The 13,260-nt window shown below is 40.5% G+C and overlaps 2 protein-coding genes across 2 annotated transcripts; both read right to left on the reverse strand.

Moving 5' to 3' along the window:
- Window positions 1–1,529: 1,529 nt before the first annotated feature.
- Window positions 1,530–6,644, reverse strand: tmem127 (transmembrane protein 127). Its single transcript, XM_084054306.1, has 3 exons — window positions 5,845–6,644; window positions 4,669–4,833; window positions 1,530–3,081 (listed from the first exon to the last, which is right to left on the reverse strand). Exons 1-3 carry the CDS (start codon window positions 6,086–6,088, stop codon window positions 2,771–2,773), a joined length of 720 nt encoding a protein of 239 aa, XP_083910432.1. The 5' UTR covers window positions 6,089–6,644; the 3' UTR covers window positions 1,530–2,770.
- Window positions 6,645–7,690: 1,046 nt separating this feature from the next.
- Window positions 7,691–11,713, reverse strand: saxo2 (stabilizer of axonemal microtubules 2). Its single transcript, XM_084054895.1, has 8 exons — window positions 11,607–11,713; window positions 10,899–11,084; window positions 10,525–10,727; window positions 10,000–10,361; window positions 9,645–9,869; window positions 8,575–8,697; window positions 8,290–8,411; window positions 7,691–8,173 (listed from the first exon to the last, which is right to left on the reverse strand). The coding sequence occupies exons 1-8, from the start codon at window positions 11,642–11,644 to the stop codon at window positions 8,020–8,022; spliced, it is 1,413 nt and encodes a 470-aa protein (XP_083911021.1). The 5' UTR covers window positions 11,645–11,713; the 3' UTR covers window positions 7,691–8,019.
- Between the last annotated feature and the right edge of the window lie 1,547 nt (window positions 11,714–13,260).

The following is a 13,260-nucleotide window of genomic DNA, read 5'->3' on the forward strand; positions in this document are numbered from 1 at the left end:
TGTTTATTTAAGATGTGACGGATGTCAACACAACAACCTGAAGGGAACAACAAACGCTTCAGTTAAAATAAGGTGACCGTTATTTAAAATGATTAAGCAACAAAAACAGAACAATTGATGGAGTAATAACCAAGAATTAAACATGACTAAATACAATAATTGGTCATCAACCAACTGTAATCACAAAGAGACACAAGACACAATTAAGGGAACATCTTATTGTATCAGCTAACAGTATGGAAACTGTATAAGGCTATAAATATGATTTGTAATCAAACTGAACAATTTATTCAGTTAAATACAAAAATGTACCAGTCTGGTATTCACACTGTCACAAAATAATATATTTAGAGATTAAGCATCATTAGAATAATCTCATTTCGTTTATATACAAATGATAAATTATCAATACAAATAATCAGTTTTCTTCCCCTACATATTCATAATCACACAGGGAAATATGTTTGTCACAGTCAAGTCCTGACAGTAGTACTGTATATCTGTGCTGTCGGGCAGAAACCAGCTGTGTCCAAAATATTAAGTAATTGGTTCGACTCAAGACCCAATAAAGTCTTGAGTCGAACCAATTACTCCCGCGGAGACATCAAATTTCTCTTTTGGGCCTTGAGTCTTGGGACTCAAGGCCTCAAAAATAAGGGATGCCTCCCTTATTTTATTTAATGGCGCAACGTTTCGACCTTATGTCCTTCATCAAGCAAATATTTGCCTGATGAAGACCTATAAGGTCGAAACATTGCTCCATTAAATAAAATACGTTTTGAGAGCTTTAGCGGATGTTTTACCTTCTTCTCCTAAAGGCCTTGACATTAAGAGATAACAAACAGTAACCAAAGTGACAGCTTACCACGATATTTGTACATATTTGCTTTGGGAAGAACAGAAATTGAAACAAAGTGTCAACAGTGTTTTTATGGGATAGGTTCCATTTACATGCATCAGTGGAAGTGGTGTCTTTGTATCCAATAATTAGGATCAAAGAGTATAGTAGCACATCCGACCTCTTGAAGGCCGCAACATTATATCATAGAACATTTAGATCCTGTACGAGGGAATACCAAGGGTGAGCGAGAAAATTGCAGCCAGGAGAATGACACTAGCAGGACACTGCCAAAGGCATCAAGAGCTGCCAGCCAGAAAATTGGTGCTGTGAGAGCCAACACACGGGTCACGAGGACGTCCCACACCAACATACGTGGATGTACTCTAGAATGATGCAGGAGCACAAAGTACCTATGAACTGGCCAGATGTATGGAGAACCGGGATGACTGGAAGCGACGATGGAGGGCTCGTCTGAGGACCTAGATTACATGCAATATAAGGGACATATTTTTTTGTACCCAATAACACATCCCCTAGCATCAAGGTGTGAAGGCACCCTTAAAGTCCATTATTATGCAAGGCTCTTGCTTTAACACCATGTGGCGTCTATACAATTGTTATCAGTATATACACTAATAACAGGAGATTTCTCATTGCTGAATTTCAAAGTCACAAATCAGGGGCGAGGCTGGGCATTTCTTTTTTTATTATGACCATCATTATGTATAAACAATCAACAATATTTTACACAACATTTTCACATACCAAAGAAAGTAGGACAGCAACAGATTGAGAAACAAAATGTGGATATGGCATAAACAACAGAACAATATATTACCTACTAGTTTCACTACAATATCAATCACAATTTTAATCCTGGGCTGGTATGTCCCATCCAGCATTCATTCATGTAGGATTCTGCCAAAAGGATTAAAATGTAACAAAGGGAAACTCATGCATAGAAAACATAATTGTACAGCCACAGTAGGTAAAAACAGAATACAAATAAGATTTGTCAAACAGATGGGACACATGACGAGAAGAAATTATGTGGTAGAGTTGTGTGTGGATATTTATTCCACTAAATGCTGCCTTTATGTAAAACACTTTTTTCTCTATGGATGTCAACCTCCATAATGCTATAGCAAAACATATACGACACACCATGATTTGAAACCTGTTGAAAATTATGTGATTAGTCTTGATTTCCCAGTGCCATCTCAAATATGTGATACAAAAGGGGATAAAGAAACATGTCTACACACCAAACAAATTAAAAGGAAGACAAACAGAACTAGGGACAACCAGTTAATAAATAACGGTCCATTTTTATATGATGTATATAAAAAATGAAATGTCTAAAACAATCTTCAGTGTATTTATACATTGGTGACGTTTCAAAAAGTCAAATCATGTACAAAATGAAAGCGTATTGACAGATTCAAAGAATGAAGTATTCCATCCATGTCCGACGAGGGCTATTACAACTGCCAATGGCACACTGTCGACAACCCAAGTTTGTTCAAAATTTGGCATTGATCAGGACGTGGCATCTACACCATTCCTTCAATTACTTGCAATAAATCATGTTCAAACAGCACCCCCATAGGTTTGCTTGCTTTTACATGTAAGGATCAAATCCTAAGAGCCATTTACATGCATCACTAGAAGCTTCAGTGGTGAAAGTAATAATCAACTCCCAAATCTCTGCCGCCACTAAAGAAAGCGTTCATGCACCCAAGCACCAACAATCAAGGTATATGCGCTCGTTGTACACATTGTGTTCAGTATGGAAAGGAAGAGTATTTGCAGAGATATCCACTGGATAGAAAGTCACATACCTTTATGTGTACACATTTTGTTGATGACGCCAGTAGCAGTGCTCATAGGGAAGCGTGAGTTAAGAGCGATTAAAACAAAGGCTACAATTTAGGGTGTGTATGCAGGTGGCGGCTGAAACTGATTGGCAATGTCATAATCAGCAGGATACGTTTCGCTGCTCTCCTCCATCTCCGAGAGCAGCTCTAGTGCCTGCTCTTCCTCCTCTGTGGGGTAGTGGCGCAGAAGATTGGCGGCCGTGGCGAGGATAGAGGCCCCGCCGGCCCCCGCCACCAGGTAGAAGCTGATGGCGAATGTGACGTATATGAGGGAGCCGTGGTACTTTTTGTGTTGCTGCTGTAGAGATAATATGAGCTCCGAGGCCCAGTAACAGAAGCCTATCACTGTGGCACACTGCAGCACTGTTGATATGCAGAAACAGACAGGGGGGAAAAAAAACTGTTAATAATGTGTTGGCTGATATGGTGGAAGAATTTAACTCATAAGCATGGTACAGTTATGTAGCTACTAGCTAATGACCGTTTTGTTCTCGTTTTCTAGCGGCGTTCAGGTAGCGCATTCACAGTGGTGGAAAAAGTACTCAAATGTTTTACTTAAGTAAAAGTATCAATACTGCACTGTATAAGTACTCTGTTACAAGTAAAAGTCCGGAATTCTAAATTTACTTGAGTAAAAGTACAGAAGTATTGGCATCAAAATGTACTTAAAGTACCAAAAGTAAAAGTACAAAAATGTTTGAAAATAGCCGATCTACAAGCTCACAACGCGTCGCAAAGCGACGCGTTGTGAGCTTGTAGATCTGCTATTTTCAAATAGCCTAGGTATAAAATAGGGCTAAAGTGGTTAATGTATGTTTCATAATATCATAATTCATATCTGAAAAGTAACTAGTAACTAAAGTTTTGAAGTAATTGTAGTGGAGTAAAACTACAATATTTGCCTCTGAGATGTAGTGGAGTAGAAGTAAAAGTATTGGAAATTGGAAATACTCAAGTAAAGTACAAATACCTCAAAATTGTACTTAAGTACAGTACTTAAGTAAATGTACTTAGTTACTTTCCACCACTGCGCATTCATCACAGCTACTTTATTATTTTGGCCATGGTTCACCCTGATGTAAAGCTGCACTATTCTTGTGAATATAAATGTTGCTGGGTATCTTTTGTGTTGCACTCTCAGACTCATAGAAAAGGGTGACAGCCTTTGTTAATGAGAATGTGTGTGGAAACTATTCTGAGCTTTTAAACAAAATAAAAAACATGTATTGCAGAACCACTGCAAAGACTGAGGGCAGTGCTTCATATTGGGACGTTATCAGGATTGGTTTTCAAACAAGGAGACGTACGTTTTTTCAGCGGCAGAAAAGTATTAATTCCTGATGAAGATCATTGGATCGAAACGTTGACAGCAATACAAAACAGTGGTGTTTTTTCTACCGGTGTGCGAACATTATTTTTATATGTACAACATAACCATTACAGATGTCTGCCAAGGATTACTGTTGTAAATATAATAAAAAAATAAAATAAAATAAAAATAAATAAAATAAAATAAAAATAAACGCTTACTGGTAATTGTTTGCAAGACTGTATATTTACTCATATTCACTGTTGGTAGACTGTACAGTTTATTATCCAGATACTTTAACTGCTGAAGGCTGAGACTGTAGATATCGGACTAATATCCACACTCTTCTTAGCATTTAGATTCATGTATACATTTACTGGTGATCGATTCTTCTACATTACACTTATACGAATATACATTATTTTAACACAGGCAAACCAAGTGTAGATGCTAGGGTCAGATGCTAGTATATTTATTTATATACTATATACTTATCTCCCTACTCTCACCTGTACCTGTGTTTCATTTAGTGCTGTTGTTGCTACAACACCTGAATTTCCCCACAGGAAGCAATAGATCCTTCTTTCCTTCCAGTCATAAATACGTGTACTGTACACCACTGAAGTAAGACAGAATCATACCTGTGAGAATGTGTGCAAACGCGTATCTCCGCGTGATCTTGAGGGCAGGATGCTTAGGTCCGAACACATCCAACAGGAATGCAGTCAGACTGCACAGGATGCCCAGGAAACAGAATGCAGCAATGACCCGCAGCAGCAAGATGGTCTGGGGGTTTACACAGTAGTCTAGAAAACAGTAGAACAACATCAAGCCACGGTATTAAAAAATTAAGCTGCTTACACGTGTTATTTCATTGACTACGGGTAGGCCAACCGTCCCTTGAAATACAGAAACAAGGGACACACTTTGTTCCTCTTTTTGGGAATCAATCAACGACACACATCTGATCTTACAAGTTCAAACAGCTCATATACATATACTACAATAAGGTCGTTTATACAATGTACAAAACATGTATACAGACAGTGAGATTTGAATTGACCTTTTTCTGGGGGTCCCTTACTTTCCTTGGAAATAAGGGACGCCTGGCTGGGTGTCCCTTATTTGAATTTCAGGTAGTTGGCAATCCCAACGATGGGCAACTTCCCCGCACGCAACTCTCAGATGCTATAATACTATCAATCTGGCATCTAGAGTTGAAATACCAACCCTTAAACAGAAAAGTCCTACCAAATGTATTAAATGACATTAAACTCACCAACATTGCAGCTGTACGGAAAGCTTGGATTATCCTCTTTGTATCTGTCAAGTTTTTGTTTAATAGAAATCCACCCTAGACATGTTATGAGCTACTCACTGTCAATACATTCCATGCAGGTGATTATTTTTGTAAGTGTTTGAGTTTGGAAGGGCTTGTTGGAAAACCTGACAGATACAAAGAGGATAATCCAAGCTTTCCGTACAGCTGCAATGTTGGTGAGTTTACCGTCGTTTAATACAATCAGATAGGACTTTTCTGTTTGGGTGTATGGCCTGTTAAGGGTTGGTATTGCGCAACTCTAGATGCTGGATTGCATTATAGCATCTCTGAGAGTTGCCTGCGGCTAGGTATTTTCTAGCCTTGGATCAAAGACTATCATAGAAAGATGTATTTGATCAAGTCTGACTTTTATTTTCGTATCTATGATAGATACAAAAGTATAAGTAAGACTCGATCGAATACATCTATGACAGTCTTGATCCAATGCTATGTATTTTCACACTTGAATGTATATAATATTATTGTTACTACTAACCGTCCAGAAGCTTTGGATCGATGTACCCCAGGACGTCCGCCACCCCCAGCTCCTGCCTGGGACAGGTCCCGCCGTGGACCCTGAGCCAGGCCGGCTCGGCCAGGGCCGTGCAGAGGGCGGTGATGGACAGGGCTCCCGGCAGGGCCGACGCCAGGCTCCGCTCAGGCTGCTTGGGCAGGGAGGTGGCTCCTCTCCTCCTGCGGCCTCCTCCAGGAGCACTGGGACCCGGCGGCGGCGCGTACATAGTCGCACACTTCGTGTATTAGTCTGTTGTAATGCCGTCCTGACGGTGTAACACCAGGCGTTTATTAACGAGAGTCTTAAATAAAATCCCCTCTCAGCCAGACAGACAGTACAGGTCCTAACTAGGAGCTAACCTATGGGATTAAGGACAGGATGTAGCACGTAGATACAGATTATGTGTCCGTTGTCACCTACTGTATTGACTGTAAATATTGAAGGAATATGGATTCTTCTGGACGATGAACCGTTAGTGTCTCTGTGGTCTCTTCAGGCCTGCTGCTGCTGCTGTATTGTTGTTAGCTTAGCCAGCTAGCCCAACTGTTAGCCCCCCCCCAGGAACAGCTGTACCTTCTGTTTGTTTTGTCTTCTCGAACAAAACACTAAACACGTTACCGAAACAAATAAAACGAGATGGTAACCGGAGCGAATCTAGCGAACAAACGCTTTAATGTGAGTCCTGTTCTTTGTTAATGGGGGGGAAACAAGAGACAAACAGAAACTAAAGAGAGCGTCCGCTGATTTTCCAGTAAAATATGCTCTCTTCCTTGTTCATGCCATTCTTCTTTGTGGGTCTGTTGTTCTATCTTTGGGCGAAGTAAATCGGAGGAATCAGTGCTGCCATCTATTGGTGCTTCCGGGACGGTATATTTATCTCTCTGCCAGTCAGGGTAGGCAATGTGCAAACATTGGCACAGGGGAGGGTGATCACTGGCACTGACACTGGCATAATTGTGAAAGTTTTTTTAAAATATATTTTTAAATGTAGTCAATTAAATGAAGTCCCCTAGACTGTTTGCAAACCCTGTACATAATTCTACATTCATTCAAACTCTGAACTTGGCAACTAAACAAAACTAAAACATGGCACTTGTCAAAAAGGTTACCGACCTCTGGTCTACAGACTTGTTTTCGAAACAGTCGCCCCTTATTTGTATATAAATATGTAGATAAATTGTCTCTCTCTTCCCCTTACCCCCCCCCCCCCCCTTCTTCTTCTCCCCGTTCTCTTTTATGTAAATAACAAAAACGATGGAGCTTTCACAAATTTCCCTTAAAAAATGTATAGTTCCACTAATAAAATATCCTTAACATCTCCCATGCTTCTATGGTTCTATATTCATGAGAGATATGGCAGCGTTTTATAAACACATGTCCCTGGTTTCCATGGAGTCTAAATCTCTGAAACCTCACATTTTGAGACTCTAGCTTGGTATCCTAGTTACTTAGCCTACTTACTTAGCACTTCTTTTTTTTTTACCATTTACCCTGTCATTGTTGACTAATGACTACAGCTCATGCTACTTACTCCGATCTTGTAAATCACGTTGGATGAGAGAGCTAAAATGCCCAAATTGTAAAATTGTAAATGTTTTCTATTGATGGTTAAGTTTAGGATTGAGTTTGATTTGGTTGGTAATGATAATGATCTGGGAGGGCTGTTTAATAGAGAGATTGCATGACCTGGATTCATTTCAGAGCTTGTAAATTGGAGACAAGTTCTGTATCATCAGTCACAGCCTATTACATGAAAATGTCATCAACCATTTGACAAGAAATACTTGATAAAGTACAATTTTTATTGCACATGGCACATACTGATACTGCAAAGAAAGTGGTGGAAGCTTGTAAACAATTTTTAAAGCAAAAGAAAGGTCTGATTTAGTGCAGTAACTTAATTTAGTAGTAATTTGAATGTCAAAAGTTGATTTGTTAAAAAGTGAATAAATGCTAATGCTTTCCCAAAATAATGTCCATCGCTTAGTTACACTGTCAAATTAATAGTGCGGGTCAGTGCTCACCTCCAGGGAGCACTGACAAAACGTGAGACTCAACTTAAAACATAACCCTCTAATGCTCTGAGTGGAGCATGGTCACAAACTAGAGACCATTTAAAAAGAGTGTAATTTGAAATATCGTATAACCCATTTTAATTTACAGAACTGCCACTTCCTTCTGCATGGGGACCACACTGTCCACGTGATTCTGCTTGGATGAAAGCTTCCTGAAGAACTTGTGTCCCCTCTCATCGGCCTCCTGAAACACATAGCCTGGGGGTGACTCATAGCTGGCAGGGCACACGGCGATCCTGTGAAACAACACACAATATACAAACTACAGTTAGCCTGATACACTTCATTCAAAAGGTCAAAGGTGTGTTAGTCAGTGTGTGTGATGTGGTGTGGTGTGTGTGGTAAGGAGAACCTCTTTGGAGTAAACGCTGTGCGATACATGGTAAAGCCTTCCATTGGAACACTTGCTCTCATGGGCTGGTTAGTTGGCTTAAAGCTGATGTTAGGCCTCAGTTCATGGGGTGTATAGTGGGCCTAGAGAAGAGAGGAGAGGAGAGGAGAACGTAACAAAACAGAACAGAAGATTCTCAGTGATTTAACTGTGTTTTCATACACAATTCTACTAGTTTGAGAGGTCATCATTACTTTTTATATGGTACATTTATTTTTAAGCGTAAAGAGTAATTGGTATATGTGCCCTGAATGTGGTGAGATCCTCCATCTTTCCACTGGCTTTATGCATCTCTTCATTCATCTTAACAAGAGGCTGTCTTGTGTGTGCCAACCAGGGTTGAAAGTCCTCACGCATGGTCGTGCCGCTCTAGAGGCACAAAGAGAACATCAGTGTATAATACTTTTCAATCTACAAATCTACAAAGAGTAAATGTAAATGCTGACTTTCTTAATGGACAGCAAATCAAATTTGTTATCGCTGTCCAGTCGAAGGTAAGGGAGTTCTTTATGTCCCTGTCTGCTTGTTTTTTGTGTTCAGGGCTAATGTTTGTCTGCCGCTGGACCTATCAGCGCCAAATGCACTTTTTCCTAAACATGTAAAAAAAAAAAAAGGAAAATATTAATTTAACTTTAATCTTATAATGAAAGTAAATGCCAGTCATTTACTTTCATGGCCAAATAAGAAGTCATATGTCTTAGATACATCATAGATGGCTGATATCATAAACTGGGGCCAGCAGAAATACAGCATGCGCTCCAGGTAGGCTATGAACCTCTATAGTTTGCATTTATTTGTGTGCTAAAAGTGTGACTCTGAGACCGTGCAATGTAGGTCAATGGGGAGAATATATTGGATCATCCATTCTTATTTCTATTTTAAAGTAGCAAATTATTACTACCCCTTTTTCTCCCAATTTAGTCATTTTGCCAACTAACACTTCCCACACATATATGTGTTGCCACTGCTATTGTACCCTACTGGCTCCGTCCTATTCCTCTCATTCAACACTCCCTACTGACAGGTGCCAGACACAGCCACTTGTGTACGTACAGACACTTGGTAAGCCTAATGCATCGCAGTGGAATTGATCCCTAGACTCCACAGTGGTGGATGACCGTGGATCATCAATTTATAATCTTAGGAGCAACTACTGAAGATTACGTTGCAGATGTTTGGAGTTAGTTACATCATGGAAAGGCTACACAACCCAAACCTCTGCCAAAGTTGCTAAACATCCACAGATTTAACAATGGAGCACTCATTGAAGTTCTCACTCAGTGATTTTTTTACATTGATGACTGGTCCACTATTACCTGGAAAGGAGCAGAGGACCTCTTCGGAGTTAAGTATGGCCTGGCAGATATAAATGGCTGGATTTGGTGTCTGACATAGGCTGCCGCGGTGGTGGTACTCAGGTCCATGTGCTCCGTAGGACTGACATATTCATCTGTCTTACGGACATGAGGCAAGGAGACTGGCCACACCTTAAATTTGTCCCTGTTCTCCGTGCTGCCTTGGAAAGGTGTATTAACAGAATACTGGAGGAGAGGAGAGGAGAGGAGAGGGGAAGGGAGGAGAGGAGATGAGATGAGAGGAGAGGAGACTATAAGAATCAAAGTACTGCACACCTGTTAGGCAGCATGTCAACCGCAGCATTGAGCACAGTACCATGTTAGGGCAAGGCTTGCAGCTTTGGGGTAGCTCTCCACGAAGACCCTGGAAGTCTTGGCGGTGTGTAGTGAGGTCCAGGAGGGGCTCGCTGCTAGGCTTGTACAAATCTGGGGGCCTGATGTAGCGCGACCCAATTGGATGGGGGATGAAAGACAACTGGTTCGAGGTCACACCATCAAAGGGAATTTCGGAGGCCTTCACGATGTTGGAGGGTTTAAAGCTCTCCCGTGGAGCCACAACTTTGGGGATAAAAGCATCCTGAAAGGTGGTCGTACCCCCAAACTTGTCTGAAGGAGGCTGATAGATGTCTGGAGGTTTACTCATCTCCCTCCTACACGTCTCCCAGTGCCTGAAGTCATCTTAAAAGAACACAACATCTGTTAAGACATACGCTCACTTCGTCCCCTCACTTTAATACGGTCAATGACAATTTGATAGAACCTGTTTCCTGAAATTCTGTCAGTGCAACATGCCAAAGCCGTTTCCTGTGAGAATAACCAACATTCAATTAAAAGGTATAACCTTTGTAGGTGGGGATGGTGTCTAGTTTTCCCTTCATTGCACTTGATCTCTGTCTGGGTCTGACTGGGGCAAAGGGCTGGATGTCATGAGGGTTGAAGTGTTGATGGTATGTGGTCTCTAGATCAATCTTTGCCGAATTAGGCTTATATTCTGTTTGCTGGCGTTGCGGGCGTCGTGTTATCTCATGGGGTATGAAGTCTGTCCTATCCAGAGAGAGTGAGAGAACAAGAGAGAGTGTGTGAGAGAGAGAGAGAGAGAGAGAGAGAGAGAGAGAGAGAGAGAGAGAGAAGGGATTACAGAAGATTGCAGATCTCAAGTTTCATGATCTCAAGTTCCGTGCGTGTCTGTCAGAAGGCGCTGAAGCGCTTAATTACTTGAATGTTGTTTCTCCATCCATTCGTCCTTTATTGGCATGATCCAGGTCTTGTTTTGGTTTCATGCTCTGGCGTGGGCTGTAGATGCCATAGACAGGAAATTTGTCGACATACTCCGTCAGCACACATGCGCTCCCATTCCCCTTGTCATAGATGGCAGTAGGCTTGTGGGCGCAGCGGTGGCGGCTGGTGAAATGAAAAAGAAAAGAAAAGAAAAAACAGTGACTAATATGTGTGGCTTGAATCTTCTGTAGCTCTGAAGGCGTGTCACCCACTGTCAGGTTTTGGGAGCAGATCCAAGGCTATATCGATGCTGTTTAAACACAAACATAAACAACAACAAAAACAATTGCAGCATTCTCTTATCTTCACCAGGCAGGCATGCGATTGTCAGTTTGTGATGTACAGGTAACCAAGGCAAGCCTTGTCTTTGCTCAAGGAGTGTCTTTATGGCTGTGATAGTAAACTCAGAATGTTCACAGCAGAAGCAGCAATTTCTGTTACATACACTTCATATCCATTTTGCAGTCAATGTTATCATAATTTGTATAATACAGATGGGCTATTTGCCTGCATGAAATAATAGGCTGCTAAATCTGACATTATGTCTGCCAATATACAAGGCAAGACAACACCTATGATAAATCTGAAAAAACAAAAACATGACATGACATTAATCAGCATAGGAAGAATATGACACATACATACCCACAGTTACATATCTCACATATACAAAGCTTTTTCATGTTTTCCAGACAGATATCCTGTTGAACACTGCGTAGACTTCTCTTCAACTCGTGCTGAGGTATGTGCCAGCAGCCTGCCACTGTTTAAATGGCAGCAGCAGAGGTATCCAGACAACCACTGAGCGTCCTCTGGTTGCTATGTTACGATGAGTATTGCGTAACAGTGGCCGCAGTTAAAGGCAGTGGTTAGAGGTATCAATACTGCAATGTAGAAAGAGTCTGTTTACAAGTAAAAGTCCAGAATTCAAAATGTACTCAAGTAAAAGTACAAAAGTATTGGTATTCAAATATACTTACAAAAGTAAAAGTACACATTATGCAGAATGTCCCATTTCACACGTTTTCAATCAAATGTATACAAATCTATTGTCAAATAGCACATCTATTTTCAAATGGCCAAAATGTATATAGGGTTGAAGTGGTTCATGTAGCTATGTTTTGTAATAATAATCTAAATCTACAAAGTAACTAGTAACTGAAGTTTTCAAATAATTGTACTGGAGTAAAAGTACAATATTTCTATCTGAGATGTAGTGGAGTAGAAGTAAAAGTATTGAAAACTGAAAATACTCAAGTAAAGTAAAAATGCCTCAAAATTGGACTTATGTACAGTACTTGAGTAAGTGTAGCCTACTTACTTACTTTTCCACCACTGGTTAAAGGGAAAACCACGCGAGTTGAACTCATGGGTTGAACTTGATATTTGATATGTTGTTCTAATGTCTTATGTATTACAATAATAAACTGGCATGTATTGATAATAGCTGATACTGTAAATAGCTGTCAGAATGTGTTCCATATGGTCTGCTTCCCTGTCTGTCACAGTTGTTTCTATCCTCCACAGAGAAAGATATTTTGTTCGGGAATACCATCGTAATATATGTTTAAAATAGCTTATTAAATTGTTTTATCTATCTCTCTGTCTGTCTGTCTGTCTGTCTGTCTGTCTGTCTGTCTGTCTGGTAGATAGATATAGTAATACAAATGTGACAAATAGATTCACTGCTATCTTCACAAAAAGTACTATATTTCGAGTCGTTTGATTTGCCCGATAAATTAAGTGTAATCATTGAGGAACCAACAACACACACAGGACACACTCATCCGTCCATATTCTCCCCAGCCACAGGGGGGCAGTAATGCCAAGGTAGAACATGTGATATTCAGAAGAAGAAGTGGAGTTCTAGTAGGACGGAAGTTTGTGAAATTTACAACAAAACGGGTAACCTCGCATCACCAGTCTTTCCACCTCGGAGGAAAGCCTGGTATTCGTTACTGAAGGCCCATATGATCCGGTCTAGACCACGCCTACTGAAAAAAAAAAAAAAAAAGCATCCTCTTTCCGGTTTTGTCGCGATCCGGTTTTGCGGTGCCGCTTTGTTTTGGTTCCCCAATCCCTATTTAAATGGAATAGAATTTCCCCGTGGGATAATATGGATAATACAGTCGCTAAATAGTCTCTGGAAAGTACACTCACATTTATATTTAAAAAATAAGCTAAACTACGCCGTATCAAGGATTTTGGGGACGGACCTATTTTGGGGTGAGACGTCTTTCCGGTTTGTCGCGATCCGGTCGCTTTTCTTTTTTTTTCCGACCGGATCATAGACCCGAAA

Source organism: Gymnoscopelus microlampas, assembly GCF_963454915.1.
Source record: "Gymnoscopelus microlampas genome assembly, chromosome: 4".
NCBI classification, from domain to species: domain Eukaryota; kingdom Metazoa; phylum Chordata; class Actinopteri; order Myctophiformes; family Myctophidae; genus Gymnoscopelus; species Gymnoscopelus microlampas.

Excerpts from the sequence above, each read along its gene's own strand:
- saxo2 (XM_084054895.1), bottom strand. The coding sequence starts at position 11,644 with ATGAAAAAGCTTTGTATATGTGAGATATGTAACTGTGG. Across the intron at positions 8,412-8,574 it reads AGGATCTCACCACATTCAGG|GCCCACTATACACCCCATGA; the intron begins GCACATATACCA and ends TCTCTTCTCTAG. Across the intron at positions 8,174-8,289 it reads ACAGCGTTTACTCCAAAGAG|GATCGCCGTGTGCCCTGCCA; the intron begins GTTCTCCTTACC and ends GTTGTTTCACAG.
- tmem127 (XM_084054306.1), bottom strand. The coding sequence starts at position 6,088 with ATGTACGCGCCGCCGCCGGGTCCCAGTGCTCCTGGAGGAGGCCGCAGG. Across the intron at positions 4,834-5,844 it reads CGATCCAAAGCTTCTGGACG|ACTACTGTGTAAACCCCCAG; the intron begins GTTAGTAGTAAC and ends ACTGTTTTCTAG. Across the intron at positions 3,082-4,668 it reads GTTTGCACACATTCTCACAG|TGCTGCAGTGTGCCACAGTG; the intron begins GTATGATTCTGT and ends GCATATCAACAG.